This window comes from Panthera onca, chromosome B3 (assembly GCF_046562875.1).
Source record: "Panthera onca isolate mPanOnc1 chromosome B3, mPanOnc1 haplotype 2, whole genome shotgun sequence".
NCBI classification, from domain to species: Eukaryota; Metazoa; Chordata; class Mammalia; order Carnivora; family Felidae; genus Panthera; species Panthera onca.
In genome coordinates this window covers 100,890,771-100,910,587 of record NC_138344.1, presented here as the reverse complement: position 1 = coordinate 100,910,587, position 19,817 = coordinate 100,890,771, and the positions used below count along the sequence as shown (strand labels likewise).

The window sequence follows — 19,817 nt, the reverse complement described above, 5'->3', positions numbered from 1 at the left end:
AGGTGAGGGAGGCACCTGGGGCACAGCATTTAAGGAGGTTCTCACTCTCAGGGACTCACCCTGCACTTGCACCACTGTGAGGGTGAGCACCTCCTTAAATAGTGAGCCCTGAGTACCTCCTTCACCTCAACCGAGTCCTGACACTGGCTCTTACTATGGTGTACAAGACCATACACCATTTAACCTCTTACCCCCTCTGCCTCTCTGACCCCATCTCCAAATATCCAGCCCCTCCCCTCCTTGGCTCACTCCACTTAAGCATACTGGCCTCTTAGCTGTTTCCTGGCCCACTTCCACCTCAGAATTTACAGTGCTTTTCCTTCTCATGAAACAATTTCCCCCAATATCCATGTGGCCGGGTCCCTTGTCTCCTTCAGGTGTCTGCTCAAATATTACCTTTTCTGTGATGCATTCGTGACTACTCTTAAAATTCAACCCCATTGCTATATCTCTTTCCCACTTTATTTTTATTCTTGGTACTTCGTTCCATCTAACATGCTATAAGTTGTTCATATTTACTTGTTGGTGGTCTGCCTTCCCTACTAGATTGTAAGACCCAGGACAAGGATTTTTAATCCATTTAAAAAAAAATTTTTTTTAACGTTTATTTATTTTTGAGACAGAGAGAGACAGAGCATGAACAGGGGAGGAGCAGAGAGAGAGGGAGACACAGAATCTGAAACAGGCTCCAGGATCTGAGCTGTCAACACAGAGCCCGACGCGGGGCTCGAACTCACAGACCGTGAGATCATGACCTGAGCCGAAGTCGGACGCTTAACCGACCAAGCCACCCAGGCGCCCCTTAATCCATTTTTTTCATTGCTATGCACCAGAATCTAGGACAGTGCCTAGCATATGTAAATGTTCAATAAAAAAAAATGTTAAGTAAATGGATAGCATAAGACAATTTGTGATTTAAAGTCATGAAGAATAGAGAATTATAGGACTTTTGAATGAACAGGGGCCTTACTAAGGAGATTAGCAAACTATTGCTTGCAACCTATGTTTGTATGGTCCACGAGCCAAGAATGATCTATGAATTGAATTGTGTCCCTCTAAAACTCATATGTTGAAACCTAACCCCCATCATCTCAGAATGTGACCTTGATTTGGAAACAGGGTCAATTCAGACATAATTAGTTAAGATGAGGTCATACTGGAGTAGGATGGGCCCCTAGCCCAGTATGACTGGTGTCCTGACAAAGAGGAGAAATTTGGATGCAGACACACAGGGAGAACGCTGTGTGACTGTCAGAGTAGAGGCTGGGTTGAAGTTTCTATAAACCAAGGGTCGCCAAAGATTGCCATGGACCAAACTCTTCCTCATGTCCCCAGAGGGAAACAACTCTGCTGACCGGATGATGTCAACTTGTAGCCTACAGAACTGTGAGACAATACATTTCTGATGTTTAAGCCACACACTTTGTGGTGCTTTGGTACAGAAGCCCTAACAACCTAATGTGAATGGTTTGTACATCTGTAAACAGTTGTGGGAGGAGGAAAAGGGAAGAGAAGAAAGAGAAAGGAAGGAGGAGGAGAAGGAAATGGGGGCAAGATAAGGGGGGAGGGAAGGAGGGGAAGAAATAGAGGCAGTATGTGGCCCACAAAGCGTAAATAATTAGCTATTTGGTCCTTTACAGAAAAAGCTTGTTGACAACTGAAAGTGTAGAGATCCTAGCCCATATAACTCATGAAGAAATGGCAGCCTCCAGAAATGAAATCCCATATCCAGCCAGGTTCAAACATCTAGTATGCACTGGTGTAGCTATACCTAAAACCAGGCTCTCTGACATCAAGTCTATTTTTAAAAAATCACACTACATGGGCTACTGCACTTTGAAAAATCATTTCGTCAATTCCCCCTTACTTAAGTGCATGTTACGGAGATGTTTTCATCAATTACTCCAGCCTAGCAACCTGAGGCCTTTACAGAAACATACCAGTATACATAATTTTTTTGAGCAGGGTGCCTACTATGGTCCATATTTTTTGTTTTGTTTTGTTTTTGCTTTTGGGCCTTGCCCTCCAGCAACTCATTTTCTGTGATACTGGTTCTCAAGCCATAATTAAAGCATAATTAAAGATCAAGAACAGATGTCTGCCTGCTCTCTGGAGCTTCCACAAACTAAGTAGTGTAGAGTTTGGTATTATGGGTTTTATGCTAAAGAGAAACAAAATAGGAGAACTATCTGTTGAACAAACCCACATACAAATGCTAAAGGCATAAGAAAGTGTTTAGAAGAAATACTGGTGGACCAGGGCTTCCAGCACTTCTTTTAATGTACCTTTTAATGTACCAGGGAACAGCAAAATAAGTCCGTTCTGTTTTCATTAGCTCTATGACTTGATGGTATAGCCAAAAAAAAGATCTACGTTCTTACTAACTCACTTGGCTGAGACACTGAACTGTTTGGAGGAGTTTCGCCATTTGTCAGCTGCCAAAGGGGACAGTGCTTCCTACAGAGGGTTACCGGAAGGAATTACGGGAGTGGAGGGCAGAGGCGTTCTTTCTCTTCCAAGGCTGCCTTATTAGTTGAAGCATAGGTGCCACTAATAAGGAACTATGTGTATAAATTTCCATTAATTTGCTGGTGAACCCAAAACATGGAGGAAACGAAAAGGAAGTGGCTGCTCTAATTTAAAAACTTATACTTTGCACAGAATGCACAAGTACCATAGAAATTAAATTTACCTAAATCTAAACAAAATTTGCTTTTTTTCTTTTTTTTTTTTTTTTCCTAATATCCCTTCTTTAAAGTAGGGATCTCATCTGAAGTTGAAATCTGGTGTTAGTTGGGTGGCTTTGGGCAATTGACTTAACCTCTTTTTGGCTTTCTTTCTTCAAATAAAAAAAAGGGGCAGAAGGGGGGGGGGAGGGGATAACTATAATATACCAGTCATAAATTGTTTCAAAGATTAAGTGAAATAATGAAACATGAACATGCCTAAGAATGGTCAGGAATCCAAAGTATGTTGATTTTCCGTGTAAGTATATGGTGGAAGAAAATATGCAAATATTCACCTAATTATAATTATTTACATAATTGTTCATCTAATTATAACTAGCATGTGGAACATAAGCATTTATTTTCATAAGTAAATGCCACTAGCCATATGTTTTGTGATCTGTGAATTAGTTTCACATACACCCCAGCACTTCCATAAACTAAGACTCTCAGGAGTCTTAGGTGGGTAAGTGGAGGGTACAGCTAACACGGAGCAGAGCAGGGACCTGAGATCCAGGTTACTTTTCTGTTTTTCCACCAGGATCCTTTCCCCTATGGGTGTTGGCTCTAAACAGACATTTCTGTTATCTCAATGAACAGTTAAGAACATTTTGCTCCGGAGTGTGAAAGCTATGTACCACTGAGTCAAGGTGTGTGTGTGTGAAGCTTGGAGACATTCTCCGATAAGAAAGGGATGGCATGCAACATATTCTGCAGGTTTTTAACCCTTCCTGGGTCCAAACCCCTTTAAAAATTCAATAAAATTATGCCTCCTCCCTGCACTTTTACATCCACCTCCATCATTGTATGCCTAAATTTTGTGGTTTTCACAGATCTCCTAAAATCCATCTAGGGATCCTTAATGATGCCACTTAGCACGTTTAAGAATCTCTAATTTAAACTACTGCTAAAATTAGATTAGCATTTAATTTAAATACAACAAAGAATGCTAGCTCTCACTTTCATATTCCACTAAGACCTTTTGTTTTTCAGTCCTCCAGTTTCTACTTCTGTTGTGTTGTGTGTTTTTTTTTTTCTTCCTAATTCAGTCTAAAGGTGGGGACATAAAACCATACTATCCAACTTTCTCAGGTTCCAGCTAAAGAAGTAATCAGATGCAGGAGTGGCACAGCACATTCTGGTGCAAACTGAAGACACCCTAACACTGGTAGGAAGTGACGAAGGAAGAAAAAGATTTTCAGAATGGAAATCAGAATTCTGAGGCAAAGTCTTCAAAATCCAGCCTGACATTCCTATGTACTGGATAAAGGAGTGTCCTTGTCGTGTTTCATTTTTACCTCTCTTGAGGGAAGGCTAGGGCCCCCCAGGTTGTTTGGCAATGATCCACTGCCCCACCAGAGGCCATCTGAAGCCTCTTCCAGCAGCCTCTTCCTTGCTGGCTTTCTCCATGCCAGATCCCTGCTCCTCCTCTTCCTAGCCTTATTAATCTCCCCTCCCTGGTGTTGCATAAAATGGCAGATATCACTGCTGGGCTTGGCAAGTAGAAATGGCAGGTCCCAGAAGCCTAGGCCCCTGAGGAAGCTCACTCTTTTCCTTACTTGATGGGAAAAACCAGAGTCTGCAGTCTGGACAACTTATCTAAAGACGGAACCGGTAGAGGAGGGCATGGGGTGGGGAGCAAGGGGCAAGGTTAACAAATACTATCCAAATTTAATGTTCAGCGAGTGGAAGCAGGACTCTAGTACCCTGTGCCCCAACATATCTAAGGGGTGGGAGTGGGGGGTGCTGGAGAGAGCTGGAGCAAACTTGTCGCGGGAACCACGTTAGGACGGTCCTCCTCCTCTCCCTCCCTCTCCGTCTTCCTTCTATTCCCACCCCCCCCCCCCCCCTTCTGCAGGAATAGTCCAGAGTTTCCAGGTCGAGGTAGAGGGAGAAAGAAGTGGGAGCTCTGTGGAGCCACTCTCACGGGTGCACGGAAATTCTGTGCGGGTGGCTAGCCCAGGTGGCGGGGGGCGCTCGCTGTTTATTTAAGTGGGGGTCAGGTTAGGCACCTGGAGCACAAATCTTGCAAAACGAGTCTGAGAGCGGGGCGAGCTCTCGCAGGTAGGAAGGTGCAGCCGCCGAGCCAGAGGGGCCAAGGCCAGAGCCAGAGGCCGCCGCGCGGCAGGAGGCTGCGGCGGAGGGACCCTGGGAGGCGAGCCGGCTGGCGTCCAACAGCCGGCGCCGGCACCTTGGGCCGCTCACCCCGGGCCGCGACGCGCAGGGAGTGCCGGAGGAGAGGGGCCGCAGCCTCCCGAGCCTCCGCCCCCTCCGTGGCCCTCGGGCCTCGGGGACGCCGGCGGACGTTCGTTGGAGGGCCCGCGGGGAAGCCCACGCCTGCTTCTGACCCGGGAGGACGCACCGGGGCTGGCGAGGCTCGTGTCCCTGGCCTGCTACGCACCTGCAGCCGGCGAAGGGACGGAGTGCCTCGGAATTTCCGGGTGTCGGCGCCTCCTTCTCCGTCTGCCTGCCGCGGGTGAGAGCCGGGTGCGTCTCCGCTCTCCGCAGACGCAGGCCGGTCCCTTTCCCGCAGCCTCTCACCGCACGCTTTCTTAACCGGAGCTTGCGTGGTCTCGTGATCCCGGTGCCTGGCCCTGGGGACGCAAGGCCACATGCACCTAATAGCCATGTCTGCATCCGAGCTGGGCATCATGAGAGGCGCTCCTTCGGAGCCCCGTCTTCTGCATTACTATCCGGTCCCCAGCCCTTCTCTGCAGCCTAGTCGCCAAGCCTAGGACTCCCAGAATCTGGAGATGGAGCCCATTTCTTTCTCCAGAGCTGTTATTTTTTCTTTGGGCTTAGTGCACTTCTGTCCCTGCCTCCCCCCCCCCCCCAAGACTGACGCATTGTAATGCCCTGTCGGAGCCTCTCATCCAGAGAAGCCAGGGAGGGGAAGAGCTAAGTCCAAAGTGCATAGGCCTTCAGGAGCTTCTTTTCTGGCCCAGCGGTTCTGGCCCTCCCTGGGCTTCAGAAGAGTGCAGGGGCACATCAAGTATCTTGCTCTCTTATCTTGGGCAGCACTGTTCCCCAGAGGCCAGGCCCTGGTTGCTTCAACTGCTCTTCTTTGGGAGGCCCCAGAGTGGATTCCCTGAAGCCACAAGTCCATTTCCTTGGCGCTGTGGCCACCATGGAACTATAGATGGTGCTTCTCTTAGCTTTGCCCTTCCCGACCCCCTGGTTACCTGAGGTGACAAGAAACGTTGTCTCTTTCTTCTGGGCTTCAGACGATAGTCAAAGAAAGTAACGTTAAGGAATGATTTCAAAAGGATATTTTCAGTAAACGTTTATTGATATATAACACGAATAGAAAAGTGCACAAATCTCATGGTACAACTTGATGAATGTTCACAAAGTGAACATTAACAAGCATTTTTGAATGTTTGTTCTATCTATACATAATCCCTGAACGGTTACAAATATACATTTATTCTTGAGGGAGATATTGGTGAAAAGGATTCCCCCCTCATGCAATATTTAGACTATTTGTAAACACACCAAGTTTTATTTGTACAATAAAAAATACTGGAATCACATATTCCTTTGGACAAAACTTTCCTTGCAAAAGGGTAGAAAGCTATTAGCTTGAATTGAGGACAGAATGTTAGATGGTATTGCCCAATTGACATCTGGTTGGGGAACCATAACAACTCATTTGGTACAGGGTGATGTCCCTGCTTCCAAAACTCATGCCATCGTGACACTGCATTTTCATCCAGGTCACGCTGTTAAGGTACAACAGGGAGAGAAAGAGAGTATGTACATGCTGAGATAGAAAATTTCCAAAGTTTTAACCTTCTCGATACATTGCATAATAATTTATTTCTAAAGAGCATCTCTGCTATAGAAGCAAGTGGGTATAGTTGATGACTTTTTAGCAGGGGAAGCTTAAAACAGCAAGCCAAATATCCTTCATTATTTGCCATGCCATCCTCTTTGGAAAGAGAGAAATTTCAATATCCTTGCCCTGTCTGCCATCCACATGTTAAATATGTTAAGACATAAAAGCAGTCTTTTCATCTGTCTGATCTCTCTGGGGTCTTGATTAGAATTCTCTGTCCATATTTGATGGTCTGTTTTGAAGGAATTTTAAAAAAGAACTGTATTCCAGAAAGTAGCAAGACAATAATTTAAGGCACAGGAAACTGAAATAGTATTACAGTTTGTTTTATTCATGAGAAAATATTAGAATCCAGTATTATTTAGCTTTGAGTGAGGTGTATCAAGGGTTGACCACAGTCTCAAATAACCAGAGAAGGAAGACTTGGCAATCAGGCTTACATTTCTTCTTCACACCAGGGTAAAGGAAATGGGTTTACATTTCAACAAGAAGTAGAGAGAAAAATTGTTAAAAGTCAGAGACGTTAGAGATCAGAAAAATTAGAGATGGAAAATGTTTCAGCTATGTCATCTAGCCTATTATTTCTTTGCTCTCAGTAGTTAACGCCTGTCCACTTTGACAGCCACTAGTCATCTTTGCAGAGATTTGTTCATGGGTCAGATCTATATATTCAAACCATAATGAGTGTTAACTCAGCGCAGTGCTGATTCACATTAACAGGATTTATACAATCAATACCTGAGATGTGTCCACCCTTAATGATTATAAAATCAGTGTGAGATATAACCCCTTCCTTTAAAAAGTGCATCACTAACAGTAAATAAAACTCAGCACCAGAGTGACTCTTCACCTACTTTGCTCCTGTAATCATTACCTTTGTGAAGAAAAATAATAGCTAATATTTGCTGAGCACTTTATGCCTGCCAGTTTATTACATGAACTCATTTAATGCTTCTAGTAAGAATATTAAGAAATAGAAATTGTTATTCTCAGATTATAAATGAGAAAACCCAAGACTCTGGAGGTGAAGCCATTTGACCATGATTTTAACTAGTAGATATATGATTTCTCCATCCTGGGACCTGAGAAAGAACTTGGTCAGTCCTCACATTTTACAATGAGGAAATTGAGACCCAGCAGAGGTAAACGTTTCTTTCTCAAGATCACAACTTGTTCCTCCCAGGGCAGGTCACATAAAGTCTTGCCCTAAGGTGGGCTATGTAATAAGATCAGGAGGAGATAAGCTTCTGGGTCTTGATTTTGTTCTGTCTTCTAAGAACTGGGAAGATACCCGGAAATTCTCTGTAACAGCATGCTGTAAGGATACAGCATCTGCTGATGCCTTGGCCTTGGGAAAGCCTCCAGGGCAAGACTTATTTACTCAGAAGCTGGGCCATGGGGATCCATCCCTCCGCAAGCCCAGCTAACTGCATGTGGAGGTGGAGACCAACTGACAGGGTCTGCATTTTGGGTCCCCGACCTACTAGCTCTGTGACCTTGAGAGACTTATAAGACCTGTCTAAATTTCAGATTCTCCTCTGTGTAACAAGGATTTTATGAGGGTTGTTGTGAGGACTAGACAGCAAATACGTAACACATGGCAAATATTAATAAGAGAAAAATGAACGAATTAATAAGAGAAAAGTTTCAGAGATCCCTTGCAATTCCAATTCCAATTCATCTATCTTACTGCTTCTTAAGTCACCAAGACTGGGGAGTCCTTCAAAGTATCCCTCCATAGCTTCAGCAGACACTTAATTGGCAAAGATTTGATGACTTGATGTGGTTCTTAATCAAGGACCTTGAAGTAAGGACCACTACACCGATAGGGTTAGAAATCTTTTCATTTACGAAGACCTATTTGGTGTACTCTGGATATACGAAGACCATAATTACCGTATTTAACAGCTTATAAAGCACAAGCCAAGCATATTCCTTGCCTGTTTAATAATGTCCAGGTATCAGCCTTTTAATGGTACCTATCAGCCTTGAAAATATACATGAAATAACTTTTTTCATTAACTTTTTTTAATGTTTATTTATTTTTGAGAGAGAGAGACACAGAGCTCGAGTGGGGGAGGGGCAGAGAGAGAGGGAGGCACAGAATCTGAAGCAGGCTCCAGGCTCCCAGCTGTCGGCACAGAGCCGGATGTGGGGCTCAAACCCATGAACTGTGAGATCGTGACCTGAGCCGAAGTCAAACGCTTAACCGACTCAGCCACCCAGGCACCCCTACATGAAATAACTTTTAAAACAGTAGTTCTCAAGCTTTAGTGTGCTCAGAATTATCAGGAAACCTTGTGAAAGATGTACATCTGAGCCAGGCAAGGCTGGGAAATATGCATTTTATCAGCACCTCCAGCCTCGTTCTGAAGTTTAAGGTCCTCGGAACACACCTTGAGAAAGGCCGTCCTAAGGGCTTGCAGTGGAGCTACTCTTTCTTGATGCTTTCCAGGAAAAACCCAAACAAATGCCCTTCATTCAGCAGGAGCAGCAGAAGAGGAATAGTCAACTCTTGAATTACGATAGATTTCTCCTCCTAATCTAAATGACTCAAACAGATACAGTTTCATTTGGCCCAGCTATATTATGTTCTATAAAAACACCAAGATTCACAAGTAAGCTCTGGATAGGGACTGATTTCCCTCACCAACTCTGATCACTAGGCTGTGATAGATTTAGTTCTCTAAGCAACGAGTGATTTCTTCTTTGGCACGAGAGATTGGAAGTAAAAAGGAAAAGAGGAGTGAATAAAGGGAGGTGGTAATAGATGGTTTGCACTGCATACAATGTGGGCTGGGTATAAAGCTGTCCAGAGAGAACGGAAGCTGAGTTCTTCCATCACACATCTAAAGGTTCCTATAGGAGTCTAAACAACGTATGTCAGGTGGCTTAATTAGAAACTCCTGGACTGTGAGTTTCACACACTCATGGGTGGGCCAATGGCCATTTTAGTATTTAGGCTTCGGTCACATGAGATAATAGCAGTTATCCAAAAGCATTTGAGTGAGAACACACACACACACACACACACACACACACACACACACTTTCTCATGCCTTAAAATAAAGCCTTGCATTTTTTTAGAGTTTTTTTTTTAAGTTTATTTATTTACTTAGAGAGAGAGAGAGAGAGAGAGAGAAATCTAAGCAGGCTGCACACTGCCAGCGAGAAACCTATTGTGGGGTTTGAGCTCACTAACTATGAGATCATGACCTGAGCTGAAGTCAGATGCTTAACCTACTGAGCCACAGAGGCACCCCAAAGCCCTGCTTTTAAACACAGCATATCATGTTGTTTTTGAGTTTAAATATTAAGGAACACATTTCATTGATGATTAAAACAATGCTAAACAGGGGTGCCTGGGTGGCTTAGTTGGTTAAGCATCTGACTCTTGGTTTTGGCTCAGGTCATGATCTTACGGTTCTTGAGTTCAAACCCCACTTAGGACTCTGTGCTGACAGTGCAGAACCTGCTTGGGAATCTCTCTCTCTCTCTTTCTGCCCACCCCTTGCTTGTGTTCCGTCTCTCAAAATAAATAAAGTTAAAACATAATTTAAGGGGCATCTGGGTGGCTCAGTCAGTTAAATGTCTGACTTCGGCTCAGGTCATGATCTCACACTCTGTGAGTTCGAGCCCCACGTCGGGCTCTGTGCTGACAGCTCAGAGCCTGGAGCTTGCTTCGGATTCTGTGTCTCCCTCTCTCTCTGCCCCTCTCTCACTCACACTCTGTCTCTCAAAAATGAATAAATGTTACAAATTTTTAAAAAATAATTTAAAACAATACTAATTATTTGAGGGGGCGTGGTGAACATTTGCTCTGTCCTTCCTCTAGGCAGTGTGCTAAAGGAACCTAATGCCCCCGGATGGACACTAGGTAACTCTTCACTGGAATTTGAATTTTGTTATTGTTTATGGGTGTGATTCTGATTATGCTGGAAGCTGGAGTGATATTGTCGGCCATCTTTCAGGGTGGTAGTATTGCCCTGCCCTGTTTAATCAGAGCTTCTTAGAAGAAGTGGGCTCAGGAGTGATTTAAAATGAAAGAAGATGGATGTTTAATGAATTTCAATAAAAAAGTTCAATCATTTTTAAATTGAGAGTGGGTATGGAAACTGAGACCCACGGGAATTAAAGGAAGTGCTCAAAGCCATACAGATTGTTTTGTTGTTTGGGGCATTATGGGGCTAACAGACCTCACAGGCCTAACTTGGAAAAGATGGCAGGACATCTTGGCCCTGCCCTCATCGCTGTTCCCCTGATTTCATGCAATTCCACTTGGTCATCTGTGTTCCACATAGGAAGTGATGCCTGTTTCCTGAATATTGAAGGTACAGTGTAAATGTAAAGTTTTTATAGATGAGGTACACAGGACCAATACCTGTTTAAGTAAAGATCTAAATATTTTGCTGAGACAGCGAAGTTAGTATGGATCCCAGGGTAAAAAAAATCCAGGACAGGAAACGCTCAGTCTTCCAGCACTGCCTGGCTACCTGGAGCTCTGGGCTGTGACCCTCAGCCCCGCCCTGCAGTATTAGCTCAGGACTCCAGAGCAGAGGCTGTGATTTACTGCAGGGCTGTGGGCAAGTTCCTGGAACCTGGCTGTCCTTCCCCTTCCGCGTTTGTACACCAGAGGGATGCTGCTGCTGTCTCCCTCACTGCTTCATCAGAGACACTGTGTGAAAGTAGCTCCTGTTTGGGAAGGTTTTAGAGCACACATTCCACCTCCCTGCTAATACAATTACTAACACTTTCTCGTAGGACAGGGCCAACTCTTCACCCTTTTTCTTCCTTTAATAACAGAACAAAGGGTATCTTTTCTTTTCTCCCTGTGGCCAAAAAGGCTTCAGTGGTTGTTACCTCCTCAGAAGGTCAGTTTGCTGAGGTTAACAGTATTCCTAGGCGCACCACAAATAAACAACAATAACAACAAAAATTACTGCTGTGGTGGTTCTTAAGTTACAATAAGCAGACTTTTCTAACTGTAAAAACATGGCCCCAGCCTGTCTCCACACCACCTCTGTCCTCAAAAGTGCTAGGCCTGGGGTCGTGGAGGGGAAACCAGACTGTTTATTGGGGCCATCTTGTTTTGGTCATCGCCAAGGCTTTCCACAAGAAGCATTTAAAAAAATGTTTTGGAAGTAAGGTGACCTTTCAATAGCCAAAGAAGTACCTCTTAGCACGCACAGTTCTGCGCACAGCCTGTTTCTCAGTTTGGAAATCCTTTAACAGTTTATGGAAGGCCACTCTTTAAGCCAATCCAACAGCTCCTTTTTCCATAACCTGATTTTAGAGGTGTTTCATTATCTCTAATTACTCGGGGTAAATGGTGATTACTCAGTGTTTTAATCATCAGTTTGGGCTGCAGTTACTCTAAACTCGGGGAAGCCCAGACTCCCATGGGTATTTTTGGAAGGAACGGCGACTAGTCGGTGCATGCTTTCTAGTACCTCTGCACGTGGTCCCCAGGTGAGCCCCGGCCGCTTCCCCGGGCTGGAGGCAGCACCGTCCGGGCCGGGGCAGCAGCTGTGGACTCCGGCGCAGCCCGGGCTTCCGGGACCCGGGCCTGCGAGGCGAGGCCCGGCGGCTGGATGGGAGGATGTGGGCGGGGCTCCCATCTCAGAAAGGGAGGCGAGCGAGGGCGGAGGGAAGAAGGGAGGGGCTGCCGGGGAAGAGGAGGAGGAAGGAAAGAAAGAAAGGGAGCGAGGGAAAGAGGGGGAAGGAGAAGATGCACGAGGGCAGAGGAGGAGGGAGGGAGGGAAGGAGAGCGGAGCCCTGTCCGGAAGCTAGGTGAGTGTGGCACCCGAGCCGAGGGACGAGAGCCTGAGACGCTGCGGCCGCTCGGGGCTGAGTAGCTCGCCTCTCTCCCTGATGGGATTCCCGTCCGCGCCGTCTCGAGCCTGCAGCGCCCCAGTCCTCGGTCCTTGCCCAGGTTCACTGCAGCCGTTCAGAGGTCCCCGGGAGCTGCTGCTGGCAAGCCCGCTACTGAAGGGACCTATGGTGAGCAAGGCTACCTGGCGAGGGGAGCCGGGCAGAGGGGGCCGGGGAGCATCCTTGGGGGGAACGGCGGGGGGGCTCAGCCTGTGGCCACCGCTAAAGGTGGCCTATTTTTTCTCCAACCGTGGTGCTAGAGGTAGGGATGCTGGCGCTGAAAGGCACTTCCACGTCTTCTGCTGTCTCTACCCAGGCCACTTTCTCCGTCTGGCGGCCCCGGGCCATTTCCACCTTTGATAGGTTCGGAGCAGAAGAGAAGGGAAAAAGAGGAGCCTCTAGTTGCGGGTCGCTGGGAAAGACTGAGGGGTCCTGAGACGAACGCGTTGCGAGGGCACTGGCGTTTGCGATCCCCGGACGGGAAGGGCCGGGAGAGAAAGGAGTGTCGGCTCCGAGGTCCTGAGAGTGTGAGAGGGCCGAGGGACCGCGAGGTGGAGAAAGAACACCTAACCAGGGCTGGTTCTCTCGCGGGGAGCGCGGTCCTGCAGCCTCCGGATCTTGCGCGCCGCCAGAGGGGCTGCGTCGAGGGGAGTGTCACCCGACCCGGCCCCCAGCCGGCGGGAGCCCCTGAGAGCACGCGATATGCCGCTGCACGACGTGCCTGCTGCACAAGCTATTTTCATGAACTTGCAGCCTCCAAGGAGCCTCTCCCCTATCGTTTCCTGGTGTAGGGTCTGTAGGGACCATAGTCAGGATGCCTCGCTCTCCGGGCACGCGTCTTCCTGCGGTGTGGTGGCCCATGGGGAGTCGCTGGCGAGACTCGCTACGGACCCAGGCTCTTGCTGGTCCTCCTTGCCCAGAGCCGACTGGCAAGAGCCCTGGGATTCCTGGGTCCTTGTGGACCCCTCCCTGCGGGAGTCGGGCCCGACGCTTCCGACGCTTCCTGGGCACCGCTTAGGTGGATGGACTGTAAAGATCGCAGTTTGTGGGCTGAAAGCTTTGTGAGACGTTAAGCTCCCCCACCCCCTCCGCAAACGTAGACTTAGTAAACTGAGGCCACCTCTGGGCCAACTTCGGCGTCGGAAGAAGACTCGGGCGGGGAAGTAAAGGACAATCGTCACGAGTTGCATCCCTGCCTCCCCCCACTCCCAAGAAAAAGTTCTGGAGACGAATATCCTTTTCGACGTTTATCTTTTTATTTCAAAAAATGAGGGGGGCGGATTGGGGGAGGAAAACGTGATTAGAGACGAATCCTACGGAATCTGAAATTGAAACACAACCCGCTCTTGGTCCAGCCTCCGGGTTTTAGCGCCGCGCGCTCCCGCCGCCGCCCTAGGAGATTCCTTGGGGCAGAGGATTGTCCGGGGATCCCGGGCGCCCGCCCCTTCCACCGGCCCTTCGCCCCGCGGGGACTTGCTCTTCCCCGTCTGCTTTTCCCATTTCTACAGCTCCTCCCACGGGGCTTTTTTTTTTTTAGGGTTCCCGGCGTCTCAAATAACCCGTTTGCTCTCCCAGCCCTTTCGCAGTCAGACCCTGCGGTGGCACGAGAGCAGGAAAACCGGAGAGCCGCTCAAGAAGCGGCGCGGCGCTCCCGGGGCGCCGACCGTCGCGCAGCGGCGCCCGCGGCCTCCACACCCTGGCCGGCGGTGCCGGGCGGCGCCGGGCAGCCCGGGCTCGGAGGGAGGGCTAAGAGCTTGATTCCTTACTCTTCCTCAAAGGCTTCCCGCGAGTGCCCCCGAGAAGGAAACCAAATTTGAGGGAGAGAGGCGGGCAAGTTGAGCTTCCCGTCTCTGAAACGACTGGAGGCTGGAACTGGGAAGAGCCGCAGGGAAGGGAGGCCGGGTGCAGTGGCCACGGGAGCTGGAGTCCGGGGCTTGGGACCCGGCGCGGGCCGAGGCCGACGCAGAGTCGAGCGGGACAGGTTTTCGAAAAGGCCCCAGTGCAGAACGACCCACGCCTGCAGCATCTCCCGTTAGGCAGGACATCCCGGTAGTTCCTCGAGCTGTGGGTTGGTAGAATTCTTGAAGAAATATTTGCTGCGACTCTGCAGCTGGTGCAAAGGAGGAAGGGGGTGGGGGAAGGAAGTGGCGGGGGGGAGGAGTGGTGGTTTCAAAAATAAGACAATCTGGAGAGAGAGAGAGACAGAGAGAGACAGAGAGAGAGAGAGACAGAGAGAGAGACGCGGACACAGAGGTCGAGCGCAGGCCGAAATCTGTTCACGGTTTTCTCGACTCCTTGGAACGCAGCGGGATTTCGTTTCTGCGCTGGGTCGGGAGTTGTAAAACCTCAGCGACATTAAGACCTGAAACTTGTGATGCGCTCTTTCCGCGGCGACGTCTCCTTTTGAGTCCTCCCCTCCGCCTTGAATGGCCCGCCGACCGCTTTCTTTGGGGATTTGCTTTGCTTGGAGAGGATCCCCCGGCCGACGCGGTGCGGAGATCCTCCGAAATGGGAGCGCAGAAAATAGCCCCACGGCCGCTCCCTCCCCACTTTCCCACACCGATCTCCGCCCAACACCTCCCCCTCCGGCCCGGTGCGTGACAGGGGTGGCAGCTTTGGGCTAGGAGCTCCAGCACCAGCCTGGCTCCTCTGAGCACTCGCAGGCGGTCGCCTGGGGGTGACCGGCTGTCGCTGTTAGAAATATCTGGCCTCGCGGAGACCCCGGGGAGGAAGTGGCGGGGTGCGTGCGCGCGCGCCCGTTTGTGTGTCCCGAAGCGCTTTCCTTTTTAAGTGCCCCTCGGTTGGTGAGGCTTTGAGCTGCCGGGACGCCGCCCCCGCTCCCGGCCCCACTTGAACCGAGTTCGCGCGAAGAGGCGCAGCCCATACAGTGAGCCCCAGATCCTCCGGCTTCAGGTCGGGGGCGAGGGCCCGGCCCGCTGCACCGAACGCCGCAGGTAGAAGCGAGGACCTCGCTCCTCCGCGTACTGCTCCCGGGGACCGGCCGGGGGCTGCTCCGAGCGCCGCCCGGAGCTCCTCCCGGACCGCAGGCGGCTCTGGCGGCCGGCGCGGGGGTTGGCCTCTCCTCGAGGGGGCGGGGCCGCGGGGGGGAGGGCGCGCGGGCCCTTTCGCCGCCCGCTGCGGGAAGGGCGGGCTCCTCAGTGCGCGGGGCGGGCCCTCTGCGTTCACGTGACTCAGAGGGGCTGGAAGAAAAACAGAGTCTGTCTGCGCCAGAGTCTCATTATATTCAAATATTCATTTTAGGAGCCATTCCGTAGTGCCATCCAGAGCAACGCACTGCCGCAGCTCCTCTGAGCCTTTCCAGCAAGTTTGTTCAAGATTGGCTGTCAAGAATCATGGACTGTTATTATATGCCTTGTTTTCTGTCAGTGAGTAGACACCTCTTCCTTCCTCCCTCCTGGGATTTCACTCTGCCCTCCCCACCCCTGCTCGCCTTGTGTCCCTCCCGTCGGACCTTTTTTCCAGAGTTCACACTCCGCTTTCTGGCAGCGCTGTCGCTTTCTTCTTGGCCGGGCAGCCGCGGGGCTCTGAGCATACCGGTTTTGTTTAAAGTGCTGCTTGCTCCCACTCGCGCTCTCAGATCGGGTGCGTTGCAAGAAAGGGGAGCAAGAGGGGGCTAAAGAGATGAAAGGTCCTCAGCCCCGGGTTGTACCTTCTGGGCAACCACACACACACACACACACACACACACACAGACACACACGCACGCACACTTAACTGGGGAGCACCTAGTGCCCCCGTGCATGTTCCCAGCTGCTTGTCAAAAGTCACAGAGGTCTCTCTCGGAATCATCCCACTCCCCCGCCCCCCTGCTTTCCTGTGAGTGAGTAGCGGGCGCGATCAGATGCTTTTTGCTGGGCATTTCAAACTCATCAGCCACAGTAAAATAAACCGTCAAGTCACTGGGTCAGCTCCCAGACCACGACTTCGGCCTCAGCCTCTGGACCCTGCTGCCCAGTGTCTTCGCCCACCCTCCCGCTCCGAACCAGCTGGAAGTTGTGGAAGGAAGGCGGAGGAAGAAGGGGGGGGGGGTGTGGAGGAAGAGGGAGAGAGGCTGAAGGTCTGAAGTGGAGAGCAGTGGCATTATAGTTCTCCCTCCCCCACCCTTTCTTACCCCCTCAATGTTAACTGTTTATCCTTGAAGAAACCAAGCTGAGATCATGGCTCAGATAGCAGTTGGGACAAAAAAAGATTAACAGGATGGAGGCTATCTGATTTGGGGTTATTTGACTGTAAACAAGTTAGACCAAGTAATTACAGGGCAATTCCTACTTTCAGGCCGTGCATGGCTGCAGCTGCTGATGGTGGGGGTGTGTGAGGGAGAAGACACAAACTTGATCTTTCTGACCTGTTTTACATTTGACCCTCCATCGCTAGCCTTATATGCATATGCAGAGACATCTCTATTTCTCCAGTTATTGGTGTTTATTTATTCTTTAACCTTCCACCTCCTCCCCCTCCCCAGAGACACCATGATTCCTGGTAACCGAATGCTGATGGTCGTTTTATTATGCCAAGTCCTGCTAGGAGGCTCGAGCCATGCTAGTTTGATACCTGAGACGGGGAAGAAAAAAGTCGCCGAGATTCAGGGCCACGCGGGAGGACGCCGCTCAGGGCAGAGCCATGAGCTCCTGCGGGACTTCGAGGCTACACTTCTGCAGATGTTCGGGCTGCGCCGCCGGCCGCAGCCTAGCAAGAGCGCCGTCATCCCAGATTACATGCGGGATCTTTACCGGCTCCAGTCTGGGGAGGAGGAGGAGGAAGAGCAGACCCACAGCGTCGGGCTGGAGTACCCTGAGCGCCCCGCCAGTAGGGCCAACACCGTGAGAAGCTTCCACCACGAAGGTCAGTCCCTGAGGAGAGTCTGGCGGTGGCGGGGTGGGGGTGGGGGTGGGGGGTGGGGGGGCGCTAGTAGGGCTGGTTGGTGGGACAGTGGAAGCCCTGGAGGACAAGAGTTCAGGTTACATCAAAGCCCCAAATCCTGGAGGCCGGGAACAGAGCTGCTTACCTCCAAGAGCTGTGGCTGAATTTATTTTTTAGAGACAGAGGGGAGGGGTTTCGGGGGCAAGGGAATGACACCACTCAGACGTGGGCTAGCCCCCGCGGTGTGTTTTTGCTATATCAAAGTCTTTTCTGCCAGGTTTTCTGCCCGTTTTTTTCAAAGCACCTACTGAATTTAATATTACAGCTGTGTGTTTGTCAGGTTTATTCAATAGGGGCCTTGTAATCCGATCTGAATGTTTCCTAGCGGATGTTTCTTTTCCAAAGTAAATCTGAGTTATTAATCCACCAGCATCATTACTGTGTTGGAATTTATTTTCCCCTCTGTAACATGATCAACAAGGCATGCTCTGTGTTTCCAAGATCGCTGGGGAAATGTTTAGTAACATACTCGAAAGTGGAAGAAGAGGGAGAGGGTAGTTGTGTGCCTGTTTCCTCCCGCCTCTGCTCTGTTGGCCCCCCTTTTTCTTTATAACCACTTGTAAAGAAAACTGTGTACACAAAGCCAAGAGAGCTTTAAAAGGGGAGTCTGATGGTGGTGGAGTAAAGAGTTGACACATGGAAATTATTAGACATATAAAGGAGGTTGGGAGATCCTTTCTGTCTTTGGTGCTCGCTGCATGCTAGCTAAGTTTTGCCGGTTTGCTAGCTGCCCGTGTATCTGCTCCTTCAAATGAAAAGGTATGCTTCTTTCCCCAAATAGGCTTCCACTATGGAAGCAGAATTCACCATTCATCACCCAGTGCTTCTTGACTGAAGCTATTTCTTGACTTTTTTAACTCTCAAAAAAGTTAATGTGCTTTTTTTTTTTTTTCCTTTTCCCTTTTTTCTTTTCCTCAACGGTGCCTAGAACATTTGGAGAACATCCCAGGGACGAGCGAAAACTCTGCTTTTCGTTTCCTCTTTAACCTCAGCAGCATCCCAGAGAACGAGGTGGTCTCTTCCGCAGAGCTTCGACTCTTCCGGGAGCAGGTGAACCAGGGCCCCGATTGGGAGCAGGGCTTTCACCGAATAAACATTTATGAGGTTATGAAGCCCCCGGCAGAAGTGGTGCCTGGGCACCTCATCACACGACTACTGGACACGAGACTGGTCCACCACAATGTGACACGGTGGGAAACTTTTGATGTGAGCCCTGCGGTCCTTCGCTGGACCCGGGAGAAACAGCCGAACTATGGGCTGGCCATTGAGGTGACTCACCTCCATCAGACACGGACCCACCAGGGCCAGCATGTCAGGATTAGCCGATCGTTACCTCAAGGGAGTGGGGATTGGGCCCAGCTCCGGCCCCTCCTGGTCACTTTTGGCCATGATGGCCGAGGACATGCCTTGACCCGGCGCCAGAGGGCCAAACGTAGCCCCAAGCATCACCCACAGCGGGCCCGGAAGAAGAATAAGAACTGTCGTCGCCACTCGCTCTACGTGGACTTCAGCGATGTGGGCTGGAACGATTGGATTGTGGCCCCACCAGGCTACCAGGCCTTCTACTGCCACGGGGACTGCCCCTTTCCACTGGCCGACCACCTCAATTCCACCAACCATGCCATTGTGCAGACCCTGGTCAACTCTGTCAACTCCAGTATCCCCAAAGCCTGTTGTGTTCCCACTGAATTGAGCGCCATCTCCATGCTGTACCTGGATGAGTATGACAAGGTGGTACTGAAAAATTATCAAGAGATGGTAGTAGAGGGATGTGGGTGCCGCTGACGTCAGGCAGTCTTTGGGGACACACAAGTTCCCATCCACTCACCCACACACTACACAGACTGCTTCCTTATAGCTGGACTTTTATCTTTAAAAAGAAAAAAAAAAAAAGGAAAAAAAAAACCTAAACATTCACCTTGACCTTATTTATGACTTTACGTGCAAATGTTTTGACCATATTGATCATATATTTTGACAAAATATATTTATAACTACATATTAAAAGAAAAAATAAAATGAGTCATTATTTTAAAGGTAAACTGTTCCTTTTCTCTTTAATCCTTTCTCTTTTCCTTCTGCCCCATCTCTTTTGAAAGAGATTTATGTGCCACCCCCGCCCCCCTCCAACCCCTCTGTTAAGGAGGGGCTGGGGGCAGGATGGAAGTCAGAGGGTGGTAACTAGAGGTGGTGAAGTTGGAGGGACAGGAAGTAAACTGATGGTAGAGAGATGGTAATTGCCAGGATGAATTGTTTTCCATTTCTATTTAATGTTAACAAGGACGCAGCATCCTCTCCCATCTGGATGACACATGCCTTGGAGAAACAGTGGGATGAAAGGAGTAGGCCAGATTAAAGACTCAGATTTGGGCTCCTTGTACATCTTCTGTTTTTGCTCACCTGTGAGAGGTGCGTCCCAGCTGAGTGTGATGGATAGAGT

At 49.4% G+C, this 19,817-nt stretch overlaps 1 protein-coding gene across 2 annotated transcripts; it reads left to right on the top strand.

The window, feature by feature from the left end:
• Positions 1-12,251: 12,251 nt before the first annotated feature.
• BMP4 (bone morphogenetic protein 4) lies at positions 12,252-19,409 on the top strand. 2 transcript variants are annotated; one of them, XM_060619874.3, is made up of 4 exons: positions 12,252-12,355; positions 15,698-15,822; positions 16,973-17,299; positions 18,306-19,409. In XM_060619874.3, exons 1-4 carry the CDS (start codon positions 12,294-12,296, stop codon positions 19,160-19,162), a joined length of 1,371 nt encoding a protein of 456 aa, XP_060475857.1. In that variant the 5' UTR covers positions 12,252-12,293; the 3' UTR covers positions 19,163-19,409. The 2 variants fall into 2 exon arrangements, with proteins under 2 accessions (XP_060475857.1, XP_060475858.1); XM_060619875.3 differs by having other exon boundaries at positions 12,269-12,565; positions 16,920-17,299; positions 18,306-19,406.
• The last annotated feature ends 408 nt before the right edge of the window (positions 19,410-19,817 follow it).

Coding starts and splice junctions, on each gene's coding strand:
- BMP4 (XM_060619874.3), top strand. CDS start 12,294: ATGCACGAGGGCAGAGGAGGAGGGAGGGAGGGAAGGAGAGCGGAGCCC. Junction 12,356..15,697: donor GAGCCCTGTCCGGAAGCTAG/GTGAGTGTGGCA, acceptor TATTCATTTTAG/GAGCCATTCCGTAGTGCCAT. Junction 17,300..18,305: donor GAGAAGCTTCCACCACGAAG/GTCAGTCCCTGA, acceptor AACGGTGCCTAG/AACATTTGGAGAACATCCCA.